This window comes from Hyperolius riggenbachi, chromosome 8 (genome assembly GCF_040937935.1).
Source record: "Hyperolius riggenbachi isolate aHypRig1 chromosome 8, aHypRig1.pri, whole genome shotgun sequence".
Taxonomy (NCBI): domain Eukaryota; kingdom Metazoa; phylum Chordata; class Amphibia; order Anura; family Hyperoliidae; genus Hyperolius; species Hyperolius riggenbachi.
Window position 1 is genome coordinate 40,043,754 of NC_090653.1, and position 24,244 is coordinate 40,067,997.

At 49.6% G+C, this 24,244-nt stretch overlaps 1 protein-coding gene across 2 annotated transcripts in view; it reads right to left on the bottom strand.

Moving 5' to 3' along the window:
- The window catches only part of LOC137528740 (class I histocompatibility antigen, F10 alpha chain-like), a 233,156-nt gene that overhangs the window by 185,517 nt on the left and 23,395 nt on the right, over window positions 1-24,244 (bottom strand). Inside the window, exon 1 of one of the 2 annotated variants that reach the window (XM_068250264.1) lies at window positions 10,764-10,897. The exons of the other annotated variant lie outside the window; for it this stretch is intronic. Within the exon in view, the coding sequence (XP_068106365.1) occupies window positions 10,764-10,815 (52 nt within the window). The 5' untranslated portion in view covers window positions 10,816-10,897. Of the gene's footprint in view, window positions 1-10,763; window positions 10,898-24,244 lie in introns of those variants that run through there. 2 annotated transcript variants of the gene reach the window in all.

Here is a 24,244-nt window from a genome sequence, read left to right on the forward strand (position 1 = left end):
TTGTAAATGTTTATACATAAACTAAAGCCTTTAGATATCTAAAAGAGTCATTTTTAGGAGTAGAAGGATGGATTCAATTGTTTATTAAATTAGTTTATTTTCATCTCTGGTTCACTTTAAAGCAAATAATTACTGGTTAAGGCCATTTTCATGACAAAGCTCTTCTTGGAAACGACATCTAAATAGCATTTATTTTATCCATATCTATGGGAGGCTCGGTTTACATTGAGCTGGAATACAACCACAGGAAAGAAGAGGAATACCGCTGAACACACCACAATATCAGCCAGGAGAAGGACAGAGGACAGCCAGGCCATGCAAACACTGAAAAAGGGAAGATCCGCTCAACTGGTCAATTAAAAGTCAGATTTTATTATTCAAAGGCAAAGATACTGGACAAGGCAAATCAGCTCATACTGTATGTATCGGAGCATACACTCACTCTTTAGTCATAGCTTTCGCTCCTTAGTCATAGCTCATGACCAAGGAGCGAGTGTATGCTCCGATATGCGTGAGCTGATTTGCCTAGTCCAGTAACTTTGCCTTTGAATAAAAATCAGATTTTAAATCGACCAGTTGAGCGGATCTTCCCTTTTTCACTGGAACACAACCAGTTCATTGTCTGCTCGGATGGTTTTCCATGTCCGTTTTTAGTCTGAAGCAGACAGGGCAGGACTGGAACCTTTTTGGCTTGGGTAGAAATTACAACCCAGAGGCCCTTTCAAGACGGCACCAACCCAAATGCAACCTCCACAGTCAGCAATTCTCAATCCAACAGAGCACCTTTGGGAAATGATGGAACAGGACATTTGTATAAAAGATGTGCAGACAACAAATTTGCAGAAATCGCATGACAATAGGGACCAAAATCAGGAATGCCACAAAGAATGAAGACAGTTCTAAAGGCAAAAGGGGGTCTAACTCAGTACTAGCAAGATGTACCTAATAAACTGACCAGCAAGATATACAGTTTCAATTTTCCTATTGTTTACGTTGGTTCATGTACTGGCTTACCATTCAGTAATCAGGAACCCCCCAAAATTGTAAATGCTGCAACAATAACCCCACAATATCAAATGTAGCAATTCTGATCATCAGATAATAAATACAAACACTTACCAATCGCTTCCCCATATAAGAAATGCAGCAAGCATTACCCCAAAATATGAAAGAACAGTACACTGATTGTAGTGCACACCAATATTGTACACCGATATCAACTTTTGAAGGAAGGAAAAAGTGACACTTGAAGACACGTCAGTGCCACACATCCCCCAAATTAACGTGTAATGCACAAAGCTAGAGTAAATGAGGGAGCGTGATCATGAAAGGTGGGGGGGGGGGGGGGGGGGGGGGAGTTGTCAGTATTGGCTCCAGCTTCAGATTTTTTTGAGGGGGGTTTAAAAGGGGAACAATGGTTGGCAGGCGGGACTCACAGGGCCACCCCCCCCCCCCCCCCCCAAAAAAAGGAAAGGAGCGAGTACGGCATACTAAGCACGCCAGGTAATGCCAGGTATAGGTGCCACCAGTAAAGGTAATATACCTGCTCCAATATGGGTAGCATAGTTGCCCCAGTATATGTAATAAAGTTGTCCCCAGTATAGGTAGCTAGTATAGTTGCCCCCAGTATAGGAAGTATAGTTGCCCCAGTATACTTGCCCCCAGTAGTTGTCCCAGTATAGCTAGTATAGTTGCCCCCAGTATAGGTGGTATAGTTTCCCCCAGTATAGTTAGTATAGTTGCCCCCAGAATAGGTAGTATAGTTTCCCCCAGTAAAGATAGTATAGTTGCCCCCAGTGTAGGTAGTATAGTTGCCCCAGTATAGGTAGTATAGCTGCCCCAGTATAGCTAGTATAGTTGCCCCCAGTATAGCTAGTATAGTTGCCCCCAGTATAGGTAGTATAGTTTCCCCCAGTATAGCTAGTATAGTTGCCCTCAGTATAGCTAGTATAGTTTCCCCCAGTATAGGTAGTATTGTTTCCCCCAGTATAGATAGTATAGTTGCCCCCAGTGTAGGTAGTATAGTTGCCCACTGTGTAGGTAGTATAGTTGCCCTAGTGTAGGTAGTATAGTTGCCCCAGTATAGGTAGTATAGTTGCCCCCAGTGGAGGTAGTATAGTTGCCCACTGTGTAGGTAGTATAGTTGCCCTAGTGTAGGTAGTATAGTTGCCCCAGTATAGGTAGTATAGTTGCCCCCAGTGGAGGTAGTATAGTTGCCCACAGTGTAGGTAGTATAGTTGCCCACTGTGTAGGTAGTATAGTTGCCCTAGTGTAGGTAGTATAGTTGCCCCAGTATAGGTAGTATAGTTGCCCCCAGTGGAGGTAGTATAGTTGCCCACAGTGTAGGTAGTATAGTTGCCCACTGTGTAGGTAGTATAGTTGCCCTAGTGTAGGTAGTATAGTTGCCCCAGTATAGGTAGTATAGTTGCCCCCAGTGGAGGTAGTATAGTTGCCCACAGTGTAGGTAGTATAGTTGCCACCAGCAATCCACTTACCTGGAAAAAAAAATTCTCAGCTTTTATTTACATTGAGCAAAAAGTGTCCAGTCCAAAATTATTCCTACCCTTCTCAATAATCAATAGAAAAGCCTTTATTGGCTATTACAGCAATAAAACGCTTCCTATAATTGCAGACCAGCTTTTTGCATGTTTCCACAGGTATTTTACCCATTCTTCTTTAGCAATGAGCTAAAAATCTTTCAGGTTGGAGGGTCTTCTTGCTATCACTCTCCTTCCACAAATTCTTAATTGGATTCAAGTCAGGACTCTGGCTGGGCCACTCCAAAACGTTAATGTGGTTGTCTGCTAACCATTTCTTGACCACTTGTGCTGTGTGTTTTAGGTCATAGTCATGCTGAAATGTCCATTGGTGGCCAAGTTTCTCTGCAGACCGCCTGATGTTGTCGTTGAGAATTCTCATGTATTGCTCTTTTTTATGGTGCCGTTTACTTTGATTAGGTTCCCTGGTCCATTGGCTGAAAAAACAACCCCAAACCATTAGGTTCCCACCACCATGTTTCATAGTGGGGACGGTGTTCTTTGCGTTTCTTTTCCTTTTTTACGTCAAATGAAAGAAAGCATTTTCAAAGGCCAAGCAAGCTTTTGTGCGCCTTATCTGAAGAAGGGGTGTCCGTGTTCTGCATCCCAGCAGTGTGCAGTGTCCATTGGATTGTCTGCCTTGAGACATTGCCACCAGCAGAGCCCAGATTTACCGGGATGGCCTTGGTGGTGATACTTGCATTTTTTATCACCTGTCTCACTATCCTCCTGGCCAGCACAGGTGTCACTTTTGGCTTCCGACCACGTCCTCTGAGATTTTCCACAGTGCAGAACATCTTGTATTTTTTAATAATACTTTGCACTGTAGCCACTGGAAATAGAAAACATTTAAAAATGGCCTTGCAGCCCTTTTCTGACTTGTGAGCAGCCACAATGCGCAGCCGCAGGTCCTCCTTGAGCTTTTATCTTAGCCAGGACTGTCCACAAACCAACTGCAGAGAGCTGTTGTTATTCACCTGTTGAGTTGATTAAAACAGCTGTTCCCAGCTGTTCCCAAAAGGGTAATTAGGATGCTTTAGAACAGCTTGGACTATTCAGAATAGTACAGAACTTTGGATTTTCCCACAGACTGTGACAGTTTGTGAAGTGTATGAATCATTTTGGACTGGACACTTTTTGCTCAAATGTAAATAAAAGCTGAGAAATGTTTTTTCCACAATAATGCCTCTTGTACATCGTTTTATTATCGTTTGGGAGATACCTATGTCATTTCCCGTCAAAAAATTACTTGCTGCTTGAATAAAAGTAACTTTAAGTCAAAATTTGCCAGGGGTTTGAATAATTATGGGCAGCACTGTATATAATACAGTATCAACAAACACTATGCTATAAATTAAAAAGTGTACCTGAGATGGGCCTTACTAGTGTATTTATACTTACCTGGGGCTTCCTCTAGCCCCATGAGGTGCGTGTGCTCCTTTGCTGTCCTCTCTGGCCGCTCCGTTCTCTTGTAAATCCCCCCGTAATCTGGCCAGTCGTGCATTTTTATGCATGCATTGCCCAGCCGCGCACACCCACACCACACTCCCATGCCAGGGAGCATTCTGCGCAGTACTACTGCACAGGTGCAGAACACTACCGGCTGCAGGAGATGGATATGGGGTGCACATGAGGAGGAGCTGTACATGTGCAAAGAGCACGGCCGGCCACATTACCGAGGAGGGTTATAAGAGAACAAAGTGATGCAGAAGTTCATGGCTGTCCACAATTGACCAGATTACTGGGGGAGATTTACAAGAGAATGGAGCGGCCAGAGAGGATGACGAGGGAGCCCATGCACCTACCGGGTCTGGAGGAAGCCCCAGGTAAGCATAAATACACCAATAATATCTATATCAGGTTTCCTTTAAAGCATATGTGTACATTTGTTTTTTTAGTTTATGAATTTAATCTGTAATTTAATAACAAACAATACTTCACTTTACCGCACACAACTTTCACAGTCAGTAAAATAACAATAAACACCTTAAAGAGTACAACATTGAGGAACCATGTATGATAATAACACCACTAAAGAAACTTTGTGAATCAAACACCTCATGTCTGTTATAACATATGTCAGTGACCCCCATACTCACCACAATACACCCCTGACACCCCCAGAACCAGCTGCAGGAGGAGGGGGAACATCTCCAGAAGAAAAACACCCTCTAAACTTCAGCAGAGATGAAAGTGCAACCAACTCATGCAGTGAGTCAGTATTTCTGTAAAAACAGGAGAAGTTCTCTGCTCTGATTGGCTGTTGCCTAGTCTCTGTCCAATAAGAAAATAAGTATGAAGTGATCACCAGTTGCCAGGCAGTCGTTAGACAGGTTGCAAATGTTACCAGAATAGCTAGAAAGGTGTTTCTGTATGTGATTCTTTAGTAACTGCACTAACTATAATCTTTGGTGAAGGATTAGCTGCAATTTACCAGATCCATGTATGCTCATGTCACATTTTTCAATAGTTGTAGATACACTGTACAATGTGTGCGTGAAAAAAGGGCACAGGAAAAAAGGGCCCAGCTAGATAACGAAATGGCGCCAGTGGATAACGAAATCTGATAACGATAAACATCCTTGTCAAACTAGGTTATCGATAAACAGCGCTGCTCGGGTGGTGCCTAACCCTAACTACTCCCCCTGGTGGTGCCCAACCCTAACCACTCCCCCTGGTGGTGCCCAACCCTAACCACTCCCCCTGGTGGTGCCTAATCCTAACCACTCCCCCTGGTGGTGCCTAACCCTAACCACTCCCCCTGGTGGTGCCTAACCCTAACCAGTGGCGTAGCTACAAACCTCTGGGCCCCGATGCGGAATCTGGATGTGGGCCCCCCCCACGGCAACAACAGCCCCCCTCCCCCGGCAACACCCGACGCACACACATATCCGAATCCCTATAGCCAGCTATAGGTCCCCCCAGTATAGGTAGCCAGGCATAGGTACGCCAGTATAGTTGCCCCCGGTATAGGTTAGCCAGGTAGGTGCCTCCAGCATAGGTAGCCAGTATAGTTGCCCCCAGTATAGGTTAGATAGGCAGGCGCCGCCAGTACAGGTTAGCTAGGTGGGTGCCTCTAATATAGGTAGCCAGAATAGTTGCCCCCAGCATAGGTTAGATAGGTAGGTGCCCCCAGTATAGGTTAGTTAGGTAGGTGCCTCCAATATAGGTAGCCAGTATAGTTGCCACCTGTATAGGCTAGCTAGGTGCCCCGAATACAGGTTAGACAATTAAGTGCCCCCAGGTTAGATAGGTAGGTGCCCCCCAGTATAGGTTAGATTAGGTAGCTGCCCCCCAGTATAGGTTAGATGAGGTAGGTGCCCCCCAGGATAGGTTAGGTAGCTGCCCCCCAGGATAGATTAGGTAGCTTTCCCCCAGGATAGGTTAGAGTAGGTAGCTGCCCCCCCGGATAGGTTAGAGTAGGTAGCTGCCCCCCAGGATAGGTTAGGTAGGTAGCTGGCCCCCCAGGATAGGTTAGGTAGGTAGCTGGCCCCCCCAGGATAGGTTAGGTAGGTAGCTGGCCCCCCAGGATAGGTTAAGTAGGTAGCTGCCCCCCCAGGATAGGTTAGGTAGCTGCCCCCCCAGGATAGGTTAGGTAGCTGCCCCCCCAGGATAGCTTAGGTAGGTAGCTGCCCCCCAGGATAGGTTAGGTAGGTAGCTGGCCCCCCAGGATAGGTTAGGTAGGTAGCTGGCCCCCCAGGATAGGTTAGGTAGGTAGCTGGCCCCCCAGGATAGGTTAGGTAGGTAGCTGGCCCCCCAGGATAGGTTAGGTAGGTAGCTGGCCCCCCAGGATAGGTTAGGTAGGTAGCTGGCCCCCCAGGATAGGTTAGGTAGGTAGCTGCCCCCCAGGATAGGTTAGGTAGGTAGCTGGCCCCCCAGGATAGGTTAGGTAGGTAGCTGGCCCCCCAGGGTAGGTTAGGTAGGTAGCTGCCCCCCAGGATAGGTTAGGTAGGTAGCTGGCCCCCCAGGGTAGGTTAGGTAGGTAGCTGCCCCCCAGGATAGGTTAGGTAGGTAGCTGGCCCCCCAGGATAGGTTAAGTAGGTAGCTGCCCCCCCAGGATAGGTTAGGTAGCTGCCCCCCCAGGATAGGTTAGGTAGCTGCCCCCCCAGGATAGCTTAGGTAGGTAGCTGCCCCCCAGGATAGGTTAGGTAGGTAGCTGGCCCCCCAGGATAGGTTAGGTAGGTAGCTGGCCCCCCAGGATAGGTTAGGTAGGTAGCTGGCCCCCCAGGATAGGTTAGGTAGGTAGCTGGCCCCCCAGGATAGGTTAGGTAGGTAGCTGGCCCCCCAGGATAGGTTAGGTAGGTAGCTGGCCCCCCAGGATAGGTTAGGTAGGTAGCTGCCCCCCAGGATAGGTTAGGTAGGTAGCTGGCCCCCCAGGATAGGTTAGGTAGGTAGCTGGCCCCCCAGGGTAGGTTAGGTAGGTAGCTGCCCCCCAGGATAGGTTAGGTAGGTAGCTGGCCCCCCAGGATAGGTTAGGTAGGTAGCTGGCCCCCCAGGATAGGTTAGGTAGGTAGCTGGCCCCCCAGGATAGGTTAGGTAGGTAGCTGGCCCCCCAGGATAGGTTAGAGTAGGTAGCTGCCCCCCCGGATAGGTTAGAGTAGGTAGCTGCCCCCCAGGATAGGTTAGGTAGGTAGCTGGCCCCCCAGGATAGGTTAGGTAGGTAGCTGGCCCCCCAGGATAGGTTAGGTAGGTAGCTGCCCCCAGGATAGGTTAGGTAGGTAGCTGCCCCCCAGGATAGGTTAGGTAGGTAGCTGCCCACCAGGATAGGTTAGGTAGGTAGCTGGCCCCCCAGGATAGGTTAGGTAGCTGGCCCCCAGGATAGGTTAGGTAGGTAGCTGGCCCCCCAGGATAGGTTAGGTAGGTAGCTGGCCCCCCAGGATAGGTTAGGTAGGTAGCTGGCCCCCCAGGATAGGTTAGGTAGGTAGCTGGCCCCCCAGGATAGGTTAGGTAGGCAGCTGGCCCCCCAGGATAGGTTAGGTAGCTGGCCCCCAGGATAGGTTAGGTAGGTAGCTGGCCCCCCAGGATAGGTTAGGTAGGTAGCTGGCCCCCCAGGATAGGTTAGGTAGGTAGCTGGCCCCCCAGGATAGGTTAGGTAGGTAGCTGGCCCCCCAGGATAGGTTAGGTAGGTAGCTGGCCCCCCAGGATAGGTTAGGTAGGTAGCTGGCCCCCCAGGGTAGGTTAGGTAGGTAGCTGCCCCCAGGATAGGTTAGGTAGGTAGGTAGGTAGGTCGCTAGCTGCCCCCCCCCCCCCCCCCTCAGATGCAGAGTGCGCAGCGCACGGAAGCGCTGTAGGCTGAACTCACCTCCGTCCCTGCGCCGCTGGTCTCCTCCCGCTCTGTATAGATGTTGTTACACACTGCTTCCTGTTTAGCCGGAAGCAGTGTGTAACAGCAGATCTATGCAGAGCGGGAGGAGACCAGCGGCGCTTGGAACGCAGGCAGGTGAGTTCTGCCTACAGCGCTTCCGTGCGCTGCGCACTCTGCATCTGAGGGGGAGGGGGGGGCCCGGGGAGTGGTCGGACTGCCCTCCCCACGGCTGCAGCTCCCCCCTCCCAATAACGCACGCAGGGATCTCCGAGTCCAAACGGACATGGGCCCCCCGGGCCCCTCCCCCGCCTCTTCAGGAGCCGGGCCCGGTCGCCGAGGCGACCGTTGCGACCACAGGCCCTACGCCCCTGACCCTAACCACTCCCCCTGGTGGTGTCTAAACCTAACCACTCCCCCTGGTGGTGCCTAATCCTAACCACTCCCCTTGGTAATGCTTAACCCTAACCACTCCCCCTGGTGGTGCCTAACCCTAACCACTTACTCTGTAGAAACACACTTTTACACATAGATACAATAACATATTGGATGACGTAAAATCTGTACATACAAACTAAATAAAATGAAAAAACCTATAACGTTGCAAGCTTCTAAAACAATAACATATTTCAAAAACCTTAATGTTCCAATGTTATTAACGATATTTATTGGGTGCCCTTTTTTCTGCTTTATTTGTCATATTAAAGATAATTGCAGAGTGTATGGTGGTGCCCTTTTCGTCCACCCTCAGCTGACGCCCTTTTTTCCTGCTACCCATACAATTTTCAGTTTATTTCATTTCTGTAACATGGAGCACAGGGGCGTAGCTAGAAATCATGGGGAGAATTTGGCTGCAGCATACCAATGATTCCTCATCATACTTAGATTAGTGCAGTGGGACTTCTCAGATGGGGGAGGGGCATTCTAGGAGCCACCAAGCGGCGGAAGTGACCAAGGAAAATCAAATTGTGCTGCCATGTTTAACTACTTCATGCCATGCACTGAAATTTTAAAAGGCGCTCACACAGGCGAGCGTGAACACTGCGCGTTCATGTGCATTTCAGCAAGTAGGTCATTCATAAACGTCTATTTTGCATGATGTGATTAAAATCCCTTAGGTTTTCAGGCTCCCCAAGCTGGTTTTGAAGGGGCTTCAACGATACTGTACAGTTGCCCTCATAAAATGTAAGCCCCCATATCTTCAAATGTTCACAGTTGGGAGGGGACCCATGAGACTACTTCTGTGCCAACAGACCCCCAGCTTAAAAATATTGAAGGTTCTAGCTTCTGGGAAGCAAAAAGGTTAACATTTTGGGGACCGGTGGTAGTAAATCCTATGCCTCACTTGTGGCTGTCTAACTCTGATGCAGCGTAGAATTTACACCACCTGCTGCTTTTGCTCCCAACGCAATCATGCGCACCCGAGAGGGGAGATTAAGCTGTCATCTGACAGCTGACATCTCCACTCAGTGATCAGGAGCCATCGCGATTGGCTTCTGATCACTATGATCGCCGGTGGATCATAGTGATCACTATTAACCACTTTGTCCTCCTTGACGTATAAAAACGTCAAGGAGGACAGGCGTGCTCCCGCGGCCGATCATGCACGCGCACTCCCAGACGCGGAGTCGGTAGCCACGGAATCAATGTATCGGGCTATGGAGCCCGATCATTGATTCCTCTCCCCCGCTGAAAAAGCGACAGCTTCTCTCGGAAGCTTCGCTCTTTCTGAAGCTGTGTCCCTCTAAGCGTACATTGTACGCTTAGAGTGACGTCATGTAAAAAAAAATCGAGATTGCCATCTTGTGGCCAAAAAGTAAAACTACAAGTAAATGCCCAAAAACATTACAATACACCAATATTTCCCCAAATAAAACACTTTTATATCCCACCCTCCCAAAAATGCCCACATAAAATGTTTAATAAAAAAAAAAAATTACTATTAAAAAAAAAAAAAACACATAAATATTTACCTAAGGGTCTAAACTTTTTAAATATCTATGTAAAGATGAAATATTTCTCTCTATTTTTTTTTATAAGCTTGCAAATAGTGATGTATGCAAAACGGAAAAAAATGCTCTTTTATTTCCAAATAAAATATTGTCGCGATACATTGTGATAGGGACATAATTTAAATGGTGAAATAACCGTGACAAATGGGCAATAACAATACGTGGGTTTTCATTATGGAGGCATGTATTATTTTAAAACTATAATGGCCGAAAACTGACAAATAATGAATTTTTTCATTTTTTTTCTTATTCTTCCTGTTAAAATGCATTTACAGTAAAGTGGCTCTTGGCAAAATGTACCCCCCAAAGAAAGCCTAATTGGTGGCGGAAAAAACAAGATATAGATCAGTTCATTGTGATAAGTAGTGATAAAGTTATAGGCTAATGAATGGGAGGTGAACATTGCTCGGATGCATAAGCTGAAAACGACTGAGATGTTAAGTGGTTAAAGCAGTGGCGGTAGGAGGGGAAGAAGAGGATCCACTCACCTTCCTGACGTTACCCCGGCGATCGTCGCTCCCCTCCGCTCTGGCCGGCATCTCTGCTAGCTCCGACATAAGGGTCGGGTCCTGACTTGATGACGTCCTCAAGCCGCGACCTGGAACTTATCGGCAGTGCGTGCGAGGCTGTGGGCAAAGCGGAGGGGGCTAGAGCTGCTCATCGCTGGAGCCTGGGAGGTGAGTAAAGGCTGCTGGCATTTTCAGGGGGGGGGTGGGATTTCCATTGTGGTCAATGCGGAATCTAGCGACGAAACGATCTGGCCAGAGATCGCACATGTCGGAAATTATCTATCGAGCCATCTAAATGGCTACAAAACGAACCATGTATTCCCAGCATAAAGAGACATTGTGAAACTACCCTCCCATGACTATTATAATAATTATTACATATGTCAGTGACCCCCATACTCACCACAATACACCCCTGACAACCCCAGCACCAGCAGGAGGAGAAGGGGGGACATCTTCACCCCCCCGGGCTGTGATATGTGGGTGGAACAAGACAAACAGCCTCCGAACTTCAGCAGAACGAAGATGAAATTGAAACAAACTTACACAGTGAGTCAGTAATTCTGTACACAGGAGGATTGTCCTGTGCATCGATTGGCTGCTGCTTAATCTCTGTCCAATAGGAAAATATAAACAGTGCTATCACCAGTTGCCAGGCAGACGTTAGTTGGATAGGTTGCAAATGTTATCAGAATAGCTAAAAAGGTTCTTCTGTATGTATTCTGCATTAACTGTAATCTTTTGAAGGATTAGCTACAATTTACCAGATCCATGTATGCACATGTCCCATATAGCTCTGTAGATCCCCCTACAACATACAATTAAGTGCAATCTTGGTTGCTCGATCATTCTATTTCATTTCCGTAACATGGGACACAGGGGCATATCTATAAATCATGGGGCCCCATGGCAAAATTTTGGTTACTTCCCCCCTTATAAAAAACTATAAGGCACCCTACTTTGCGCATCACACACACACCGCACACACACACAGACACATACCACCCCCCCCCCCCCCACACACACACACACAGACAACACATACACACACCACACACACCACATACACACACACACCACACACACACCTCACACACACCTCACACACACACCACACACCACACACACACACCTCACACACACACCGCACACACACCTCACACCACATACACACACACCACATACACACCTCACACACACACCACACACACCTCACACCGCACACACACAGACACACACACACCACATACACACCCCGCGCACACACACACACACCTCACACCACATACACACACACCACATACACACACCCCACACACACCTCACACCGCACACACACCTCACACCGCACACACACAGACACACACACACACCACATACACACACCGCGCACACACACACACCTCACACCACACACCACATACCACATACACACACCACATACACACACCGCGCACACACACACCTCACACCACATACACACACAGCGCACACTCACACCTCACACCACATACACACACCGCGCACACACACACCTCACACCACATACACACACCGCGCACACACACACCTCACACCACATACACACACCACACACACCTCACACACACACCACACACACCACATACACTGTTACACACACCACATACACACACCGCGCACACACACACCTCACACCACATACACACCGCGCAAACACACACCTCACACCACATACACACACCACACACACCTCACACACACACAACACACACCACATACACACACCGCGCACACACACACCTCACACCACATATACACACACCACACACACACACACACACACACCTCACACCACATACACACACCGCACACACACCACACACACACACACCTCACACACACACACACCACATACACACACCGCGCACACACACACACCTCACACCACATACACACACCACACACACCACACACACCGCACACACACACCTCACACCACATACACACACCGCGCACATTCACACCTCACACCACATACACACACCGCGCACACACACACCTCACATCACATACACACACCGCGCACACACACACCTCACACCACATACACACACCTCACACACAACACACACCGCGCACACACACAACTCACACTACATACACACACCACACACACCTCACACACACACCACACACACCACATACACTGTTACACACACCACATACACACACCGCGCACACACACACCTCACACCACATACACACCGCGCACACACACACCTCACACCACATACACACACCACACACACCTCACACACACACCACACACACACAACACACACCACATACACACACCGCGCACACACACACCTCACACCACATATACACACACCACACACACACACACCTCACACCACATATACACACACCACACACACACACACACCTCACACCACATACACACACCACACAGCACACACAGACAGACACACACACACACCTCTCACACACACACACCACATACACACACCGCGCACACACACACACCTCACACCACATACACACACACCACATACACACACCGCACACAACACACACACAACACACACCACATACACACACCGTGCACACACGCACCTCACCACACACACACACCTCACACCACATACACACACTGCACACACACACCACACCGCACACACACACCGCACACACACACCGCACACACACACACACACACACACACACACACACACCGCATACACACACACACCTCACTTCACACCACATACACACACCACACAACATACACACACACACAACAAACACACACCGCGCACACACATACACACATCACACACACACACACATGCACCACACACCTCACACCACATACACACCACACATACTCGCACCACACACCGCACACACACACACACCGCACACACACCTCACACACACACCACATACACACACACACACACCGCACATACACAGGTGTGTGTGTGCATGCCTTGATCAGTGGATTGAGGGTGTTTACTGTTGCCCTGGGTGTGTGCGTGTTGCTCAGTTAGAGGCAGAAGTCGCAGAGCTAAATAAGCATCTCGCAACACTGAGAAGCATACACAACATGGAGAAGAGCTTGGATCTCACGATCCAGACGCTGGATGGAACCATTGAAGATGAGGTGGGTGGAGTACAGTCGGAGCAAGAAGCAGAGGCAGCCGCTAGTTGGGTCACAGTTAGAAGGGGTAGGGGAAAAAGTGGCAGAGAGGCTAGTCCTGATTTGTCCCTCCCTAATAAGTATGCTTGTTTGCGTAATATTGGGGATGATGATTCTGGAGTAGCAATGCTGCAGCAGGATGTGCTCCTTAGCAACCAAGGGGCAGACTGCTGTAACGAGAAAGGGAATAGGAGTGCAGCTAAAGGCCCATACACACGTCGGATTTTTGCGAACGATCCGTCGTTTGAACTTTCCGTCGTTCAGTCGTTCGCACGTCAAATCCGACGTGTGTACAGACTATCGTTTGCGTGATAAGACTGGTTGGAAACCAGTCTTATCACGCGAACGATAGTCCGTACACACGTCTGATTCCGCGTGCGAACGACTGAACGACGGGACGTTCAAACGACCCGTCGTTCAGAAAAATCCGATGTGTGTATGGGCCTTAAAGCTAGATAGGTACTGGTGGTAGGGGATTCAATTATTAGGCGCACAGATAGGGTAATCTTTCGAAGAAACCGTGAATGCCGTACAGTCTGTTGCCTCCCGGGTGCTCGGGTTCGGCATGTAGCGGAAAGAATTGACAGATTACTGGGTGGGGCTGGGGAAGACCCGGCTGTCATGGTACACATTGGCACCAATGACAAAGTTAGTGGGAGATGGAAGGTCCTCAAAAATGATTTTCAGGTACTTGGAGATAACCTTAAAGCAAGGACCTCCAAGGTGGTGTTCTCTGAAATACTGCCAGTGCCACGCGCTACATCTGAGAGACAGAGGGAGCTTAGGGAGTTAAATAAGTGGCTGAGAAATTGGTGTAGGAAGGAAGGGTTTGGGTTCCTGGAGAACTGGGCAGACTTTGCTGTCGGCTACAGGTTCTACAGCAGGGATGGGCTGCACCTTAATGGGGAGGGTGCAGCTGCATTGGGGGAGAAGATGGCTAAACGGTTGGAGGAGATTTCAAACTAGGATCTGGGGGGAGGCGGGAGGATAAAGTCTCAATACGTAGACAAGATAAGGTAAAAAGGCAGTGGTAACCTAACATTATGGGGGGTGGAGAGGGGGGTGGGGACAGTATAAAGATTAAGGAGGTTGGTAAAAATTCAAGTAGCCCATTTCATGTAAACAAAATTGGTAAATGTGGTGGTAAAAATATCAAGTGCATGGTAACCTTGCAAAAAAAAAAAGACGAACTAGAGTTCATTCTGAATGACAAAGGCTATAACATTGTGGGAATAACCGAGACATGGATGGATGAAAGCCATGACTGGATAGCTAATTTAAAAGGATACAATATGTTTAGGAAGGATAGAACAGGGAAAAAAGGTGGAGGGGTTTGTCTCTTTGTTAAGAATTCTTAACGATGAGGTGGAGGAAGATTGCGAAGATGTGGAGTCCGTTTGGGTAAATATTCATGGTGGAAATAAAAGTTGCCAATTGCTTATTGGGGTATGCTACAGGCCACCTCTTATTAATGAAGCTGCAGAACTGCGATTACTACAGCAGATTGAAAAAGCTGCAAGTAAAAAAGAGGTCATGATTATGGGCGACTTCAACTTTCCAGACATTGACTGGAGTATTGAGGCTACCCATTCTGGTAAAAGCAGCAGATTTCTGGCAGCACTACAGGACAATTACTTGACTCAAATGGTAACGGAACCAACTAGGGGGAATGCGTTACTGGATCTGATCATTTCTAATAGACCAGATAATGTATCAAATGTGCAGGTTCAAGAACATTTGGGAAATAGTGATCACAACATGATAACGTTTGATCTGGTGACTGATAGGCCGCGGGGCAGCGGGACCACTAAAACTATACATTTTAGAAAAGCAAAGTTCAATCAAATTAGGCAGGCACTAAGTTTGGTGAACTGGGATAATGTACTACAAGGGGAAGACACTGAAGGGAAATGGCAAGCTTTTAAACTTATACTCAATCAATATTGTAGTATGTATATCCAATATGGAAACAAAATATCTAGGAATAAAAAAAGGCCTCTATGGATGAATAGAACGGTTAAAGATAAAATGAAGAGGAAAAAGAATGCCTATAAGGTCTTAGAACAGGAGGGGACCGAGGCTGCACTAAGCAATTATAAGGAGTGCAATAAAAATTGTAAAAAAGAAATTAGGCAGGCAAAGATTGAAGCTCAAAAACAAATCGCTGGGGATATCCAAGCTAACCCAAAAAAGTTTTACAAGTACATTAACTCTAAAAAAAGAAAGGTTGACTGTATAGGACTCCTAAAGGATGAGGGTGGGAACTCAATGGTGGATGACCAAGGTAAGGCAGAGTTATTAAATGCTTTCTTTGCTTCTGTCTTCACAAAAGAAACAGCATTGTTGAAAATTACAGAGGCAGAAGAGTCTCAATCTTCTAACTGTAATATTAAATACTTAACGCAGGAAGAAGTGAAGGCAAGACTAAATAAATTAAAAATAGACAAGGCACCTGGCCAGGATGGCATGCATCCTCGGGTCCTAACGGAATTAAGTTCAGTTATAGATAAACCCCTTTATCTTATCCAGGGGCGTTTCTAGGGTCCTTGGAGATCGGGGGCACCTGTGGGCACCAGGTGGGGAGCGCGCCGTGGCAAAAAATGGGCGTGGCCATGAGGTGAGTGGGCGTGGCCATGTATGGGGCCAAATGTACATGAACTTAGCAGCGGTGTAAGCTACAGATAACGGGCCTGCCCATCGAAATATTGGATGGAGCCCCCTGTCCTTTATTTAGATAATTTACAATCAGTATAGGCATAGATCAAAGATGTATACGCACATACAATTTTGATTGGTCAATCACTGACCTCCAATTTTACCACCCCCGTGCAGTAAGTGGGCCAACAGACAATGAATTTTATGAACAGAGCTAAAATTGGCAAATCAAAATTGTATGTGTGTACCAGGCTTTACAGCTAATACTGTACATACTAAAAGTAGCAGGGATCAGCATACAATATAGCTGGTTTACAATCAGTAAAGGCACAGAGTAACACCTTACACACTGTACACACTGGAGGTAAATAAGCACACAGTGCAGGCACTAGAGAACAGCGTATACTGTACATACTATAGGCAGCAGAATTCAGCACACTGCAGCTAGCGTGCCAAAAATATGAGGATCACATTGTGCGGCGTGCTTATCGCGCCGCACCGAAAAATGGGTGGGCCATGGACCAGAATATAGGTGTGGTAACGGGTGGAGACAAATTTACATGAACCTAGCAATGGTGGGACATTAGATTATGACAGTGGTGGCGAACCTTTTGGAGGCCGAGTGCCCAAACTGCAACCCAAAAATCACTTATCTATCGCAAAGTGGTAACAGCAATTTAAACTAAATACTGTACAAATGTTTTAACTCATACATGAACATTATGGAAAATCCAAGTTGAAAATAGACTGTGAAGATAAACAATTTCATCCATCCTACTCCTGAAAAATGTATTCAATTTTTTAGAACCTCCCAGTTTTATTTTCTGTTTTAAAAAGCTAAAAAAGTAGGTTTACTTATAGGTCTATTGTCTCATATGATAAGGATTCAGCTTTTCCCATAGTCTCGCAGTTAGCAATCATGTGACCCCCAACAAGACAAATTCAGCAATCATGAGGCCCCCAACAAATCATGAGGCCCCCAACAAGACAAATTCAGCAATCATGAGGCCCCCAACAAATCATGAGGCCCCCAACAAGACAAATTCAGCAATCATGAGGCCTCCAACAAATCATGAGGCCCCCAACAAGACAAATTCAGCAATCATGAGGCCCCCAACAAACCATGAGCCCCCCAACAAGACAGATTCAGCAATCTTGAGGCCCCCAACAAATCATAAGGCTCCCAACAAGACAAATTCAGCAGTCATGAGGCACATAAATAGACAGCATTTCACATAAATAGGCAGAATGCCCCCTTAACCTCCTTGCCGGTCTAAAAAATCCGGCAAGGAGGCAGCGCCGCACTTTTTTTTAATTTTTTTTTTTTTTAAATCATGTAGCAAGCCCAGGGCTTGCTGAATGATAGCCGCTGAGCGGCGGCATCCCCCCACCCACTCCGATCGCCTTCAGAGTATGCAGGAAATCCCGTTGAGAACGGGATTTCCTGCAGGGCTTCCCCGGTCGCCATGGCGACGGGGCGGGATGACGTCACCGACGTCATGGACGTCGGGACGTCATAGGGAATCCCGATCCGCCCCTCAGCGCTGCCTGGCACTGATTGGCCAGGCAGCGCAGGGCTCTGGGGCGGGGGGGAATGACTCGGCGCGGCGGATTGCGGCGATCGGAAGTTACAATCAGCTAGCAAAGTGCTAGCTGCTTGTAACAAAAAAAAAATTATGCAAATCGGCCCAGCGGGGCCTGAGATATCCTCCTGCGCAGGTTACCCCGAGCTGAGCTCGGGATAACCGGCAAGGAGGTTAATATGGTAGCCCCCCAAGTTAGGTAGTGAGTGACAGGGACCCCCAGGTTAGCTAGTGAGTGACAGGCGCCTCCAGTTAGGTAGTGAGTGACAGGGACCCCGATAGTGAGTGACAGGGAGGCCCTTTAGGTAGTGAGTGAGTGCCAGGGAGCTCCTTCAGGCAGTGAGTGAGTGCCAGGGAGCCCCTTCAGGCAGTGAGTGAGTGCCAGGGAGCCCCTTTAGGTAGTGAGTGAGTGCCAGGGAGCCCCTTTAGGCAGTGAGTGAGTGCCAGGGAGCCCCTTCAGGCAGTGAGTGAGTGCCAGGGAGCCCTTTCAGGCAGTGAGTGAGTGCCAGGGAGCCCCTTTAGGTAGTGAGTGAGTGCCAGGGAGCCCCTTTAGGCAGTGAGTGAGTGCCAGGGAGCCCCTTTAGGCAGTGAGTGAGTGCCAGGGAGCCCCTTTAGGTAGTGAGTGAGTGCCAGGAAACCCCTTTAGGTAGTGAGTGAGTGCCAGGGAGCCCCTTTAGGTAGTGAGTGCCAGGGAGCCCCTTCAGGCAGTGAGTGAGTGCCAGGGAGCCCCTTTAGGCAGTGAGTGAGTGCCAGGGAGCCCCTTTAGGTAGTGAGTGAGTGCCAGGGAGCCCCTTTAGATAGTGAGTGAGTGCCAGGGAGCCCCTTTAGGCAGTGAGTGAGTGCCAGGGAGCCCCTTTAGGTAGTGAGTGAGTGCCAGGGAGCCCCTTTAGGTAGTGAGTGAGTGCCAGGGAGCTCCTTCAGGCAGTGAGTGAGTGCCAGGGAGCCCCTTTAGGCAGTGAGTGAGTGCCAGGGAGGCCCTTTAGGTAGTGAGTGAGTGCCAGGGAGCCCCTTTAGGTAGTAAGTGAGTGCCAGGGAGCCCCTTTAGGTAGTGAGTGAGTGCCAGGGAGCCCCTTCAGGTAGTGAGTGAGTGCCAGGGAGCCCCTTTAGGCAGTGAGTGAGTGCCAGGGAGGCCCTTTAGGTAGTGAGTGAATGCCAGGGAGCCCCTTTAGGCAGTGAGTGAGTGCCAGGGAGGCCCTTTAGGTAGTGAGTGAATGCCAGGGAGCCCCTTTAGGTAGTGAGTGCCAGGGAGCCCCTTTAGGTAGTGAGTGAGTGCCAGGGAGCCCCTTTAGGCAGTGAGTGAGTGCCAGGGAGCCCCTTTAGGCAGTGAGTGAGTGTCAGGGAGCCCCTTTAGGTAGTGAGTGAGTGCCAGGAAACCCCTTTAGGTAGTGAGTGAGTGCCAGGGAGCCCCTTTAGGCAGTGAGTGAGTGCCAGGGAGCCCCTTTAGGCAGTGAGTGAGTGCCAGGGAGCCCCTTTAGGTAGTGAGTGAGTGCCAGGGAGCCCCTTTAGGCAGTGAGTGAGTGCCAGGGAGCCCCTTTAGATAGTGAGTGAGTGCCAGGGAGCCCCTTTAGGCAGTGAGTGAGTGCCAGGGAGGCCCTTTAGGCAGTGAGTGAGTGCCAGGGAGCCCCTTTAGGTAGTGAGTGAGTGACAGGGAGCCCTTTTAGGCAGTGAGTGAGTGACAGGGAGGCCCTTTAGGCAGTGAGTGAGTTCCAGGGAGCCCCTTTAGGTAGTGAGTGAGTGCCAGGGAGCCCCTTTAGGTAGTGAGTGAGTGCCAGGGAGCCCCTTTAGGTAGTGAGTGAGTGCCAGGGAGCCCCTTTAGGTAGTGAGTGAGTGCCAGGGAGCCCCTTCAGGCAGTGAGTGAGTGCCAGGGAGCCCCTTCAGGCAGTGAGTGAGTGCCAGGGAGCCCCTTCAGGCAGTGAGTGAGTGCCAGGGAGGCCCTTTAGGCAGTGAGTAAGTGCCAGGGAGCCCATTCAGGCAGTGAGTGAGTGCCAGGGAGCCCCTTTAGGCAGTGAGTGAGTGCCAGGAAGGCCCTTTAGGTAGTGAGTGAGTGTCAGGGAGCCCCTTTAGGTAGTGAGTGAGTGCCAGGGAGCCCCTTTAGGTAGTGAGTGAGTGACAGGGAGCCCCTTTAGGCAGTGAGTGAGTGACAGGGAGGCCCTTTAGGTCGTGAGTGAGTGCCAGGGAGTCCCTTTGGGTAGTGAGTGAGTGCCAGGGAGCCCCTTTAGGCAGTGAGTGAGTGCCAGGGAGCCCCTTCAGGCAGTGAGTGAGTGCCAGGGAGCCCCTTCAGGCAGTGAGTGAGTGCCAGGGAGGCCCTTTAGGCAGTGAGTAAGTGCCAGGGAGCCCCTTCAGGCAGTGAGTGAGTGCCAGGGAGCCCCTTTAGTCAGTGAGTAAGTGCCAGGGAGCCCATTCAGGCAGTGAGTGAGTGCCAGGGAGCCCCTTTAGGCAGTGAGTGAGTGCCAGGAAGGCCCTTTAGGTAGTGAGTGAGTGTCAGGGAGCCCCTTTAGGTAGTGAGTGAGTGCCAGGGAGCCCCTTTAGGTAGTGAGTGAGTGACAGGGAGCCCCTTTAGGTAGTGAGTGAGTGACAGGGAGCCCCTTTAGGCAGTGAGTGAGTGACAGGGAGCCCCTTTAGGCAGTGAGTGAGTGACAGGGAGGCCCTTTAGGTCGTGAGTGAGTGCCAGGGAGTCCCTTTGGGTAGTGAGTGAGTGCCAGGGAGCCCCTTTAGGCAGTGAGTGAGTGCCAGGGAGCCCCTTCAGGCAGTGAGTGAGTGCCAGGGAGCCCCTTCAGGCAGTGAGTGAGTGCCAGGGAGGCCCTTTAGGCAGTGAGTAAGTGCCAGGGAGCCCATTCAGGCAGTGAGTGAGTGCCAGGGAGCCCCTTTAGTCAGTGAGTGAGTGCCAGGGAGCCCCTTTAGGCAGTGAGTGAGTGCCAGGGAGGCCCTTTAGGTAGCGAGTGAGTGCCAGGGAGCCCCTTTAGGTAGTAAGTGAGTGCCAGGGAGCCCCTTTAGGTAGTGAGTGAGTGCCAGGGAGCCCCTTTAGGTAGTGAGTGAGTGCCAGGGAGCCCCTTTAGGCAGTGAGTGAGTGCCAGGGAGCCCCTTTAGGTAGTGAGTGAGTGCCAGGGAGCCCCTTTAGGCAGTGAGTGAGTGACAGGGAGCCCCTTTAGATAGTGAGTGAGTGCCAGGGAGCCCCTTTAGGCAGTGAGTGAGTGCCAGGGAGGCCCTTTAGGCAGTAAGTGAGTGCCAGGGAGGCCCTTTAGGTAGTGAGTGAGTGCCAGGGAGCCCCTTTGGGTAGTGAGTGAGTGCCAGGGAGCCCCTTTAGGCAGTGAGTGAGTGCCAGGGAGGCCCTTAAGGTAGTGAGTGAGTGACAGGGAGCCCCTTTAGGTAGTGATTGAGTGACAGGGAGGCCCCCCCTCTAGCCGCCACCGCCACTCCCCCCCTCTCCTGGCAGTGTAGTCAGACCTCAGGATCACACACACACGCCTCACACCACATACACTCACACCACATACACACACACCTCACACCACATACACACACCGCGCACACACACCTCACACCACATACACACACCACACACACACACCTCACACCACATACACACACCGCACATACACACACACACACACACACACACACACACACACCACAAACACACACCTCACACTACATACACCACATACACACACTCACCTCACACCACATACACACCGCGCACACACACACCTCACACACACACACACACCTCACACCACATATACACACACCGCACACACACACACCTCACACCACATACACACACCACACACACACACACACACACACACACACACACACACACACACACACTCTGCACACACACACACACCACACACACCATACACACACCGCACACACAAGATACACACCGCGCACACACATACACACACACACACATACACACACACACACACCTCACACACGCACCACACACCTCACACCTCACACCACATTCACACACACCACACATACTCGCACCACACACCGCACACACACACACTGCACACACACCACACACCTCACACACACACACCACATACACACACACCGCACATACACGCACCACACACACACACACCCCACACACCGCACATACACACACACACATCCTCCCCCACACACACACCAAACACACACCACGTACACACTGCGCATACATACACATACACACACACACACACACACACACACACACCGCACACACCGCACACACACACCACACCGCACACACACACCGCACACACATCCCCCACCCACACAAACACACCAAACACACACCACACACCAAGTACACACCGCACACACGCACCGCACATACACACCGCACACAAACCACACCGCACGCACACTGCACACACACACCACACACACACACCAGCTTTAAATATATCCTTACTAGTTTCCGGAATCCAACACAACCGCAATCTCAGATCTGCATATGACCTTCTATTCACCTTCTCTAGAATCACCTCCTTACATTCACATATTCAAGATTTCACTTGTGCTTCACCCCTTTCTCTGGAATCCTCTGCCACAACACATCCGTCACTCACCAACCTTTGATACGTTTAAACCTGCGCTCAAGAGATGGCTCGAACCTCCGATTTTCGGTTTTCAAACCTCGAACTTGAAAAACTACAAACACTGTTTATGGCCACAAAAGTAATGGAAAAGATGTTTCAAGGGGTCTAACACCTGGGGGAGGGGCATGGCGGAGTGGGATACATGCCAAAAGTCTCAAAGAAAAATACGGATTTGACGCACAGCAGGGTTATAATCCTCAAAAGGCAGAAATCATATTGCATTGCTAAATTGGAGGCCTAAAGTGCTTGAAAACATCTTGTAGGTCTATACATGGATCAGCAGTTAGTGTAAGTAGTGTACTGCTTCACACTGACAGACCAAACTCACTGTGTAACGCACCGCAAACAGCTGTTTGTGTAGTGACGGCCGTACTGGACTGGTGTGCACCATGGCGAGAGTGCAGGCAATGGTGGTTTTCAAGCCCATATGGTTGCCGGGCTGAGGTAGCTCAATGACAGAACAACAGTGACTGTCCAGCTGATCGAATTTGGTCTGTCTACAATGAAGCAATGACCTTATTATCTTGGGTGTGCCCCCCCCCCCCAACACACTCATATAGGTCATTGCTTCATTGTGATACGCAAGCCCCTTCACCGCAGCAAAGTAACGATCATGAAGGGGAATTGACACATCAGAATCAGAATCAGTTTTATTTCGCCAAATACAGCAGAGGTGTAGTCGGAATTATTTGTGGTACACATGGCATAGGTGACGTAGGCAGACATACAACACATACAGTTATAAAAATGCAGTAGACAGTTATAAAAATGCAGTAGACAGATAAAATGCTGTTAAGGGCCCCGAGTCCATATTCGGATAGGAACAAGGCAGGCAGCGTCCGGGGCCGGCTAACCCGGCAGTTAGAACAGCAGGCCGGGCCGGGGGAGGTTGGAGTTCAGTGACCGTACAGCTTGGGGGAAGAAGGTATTCTTCCGCCTGGTGGTTTTGGATGGAATAGTCCTATAGCGACGTCCCAGTGGGAGGAGCTTGAAGTAGTGGCTGCCAGGGTGGGAGGGGTCACGGGAGATCATGGAGGCCCTCTTCCTCAACCTAGCGGAGTGGAGGAGATCAAGAGGCGGAAGCGGAGACCCGATGATTCTCTCTGCATCAGTTATGACTCTCTGCAGTTTCTGTTTGTCGCTGGCCGTTGCGCCCCCGTACCAGACAATGACTGAGGAGCAGAGGATGGATTCTATAGTGGCAGTATAGAAGCTGGTCAGCAGTTCCTTGGGCATGCCGAATCTCTTCAGTTGGCGCAGGAAGAACATCCTCTGCTGGGATTTCTTCTGAATTTTGGTGGTGTTGTGCTCCCATTTCAGGTTGTTAGTGAGAGTCGTGCCCAGGAACCGGACCGATGACACAGTAGAGACTTCTGTTCCTCCAATGATGACCGGACGGAGGGGGGGGGGGGATTCCTCCTGAAATCTACCACCAGTTCAACAGTCTTTGCTGTGTTGAGAACTAGGTTGTTGTCTCTACACCAGTTGTCTACTCTCTCGACCTCGCTACGATATTCCTGCTCCCCGTTGCTTCCAATTAGGCCAATGATAGTGGTGTCGTCTGCGAATTTTATGACTTTCACAGAGTCAGCGTATGAGATGCAGTTGTTGGTGTACAGGGAGAACAGTAGAGGTGACAGAACACAGCCTTGTGGAGCCCCGGTGTTGGTGGTACGTACGCTGGAGTAGTAGTTGCCAAGCTTCACCTGTTGCGTTCTATTTGTCAGGAAGTCCTTGATCCATGCTCGGAGAGTAGGATCAACTCCAAGTTGCGTCAGGTTGGTGATCACGATGTCTGGGCAGATCGTATTGAACGCCGAGCTGAAGTCTAGGAACA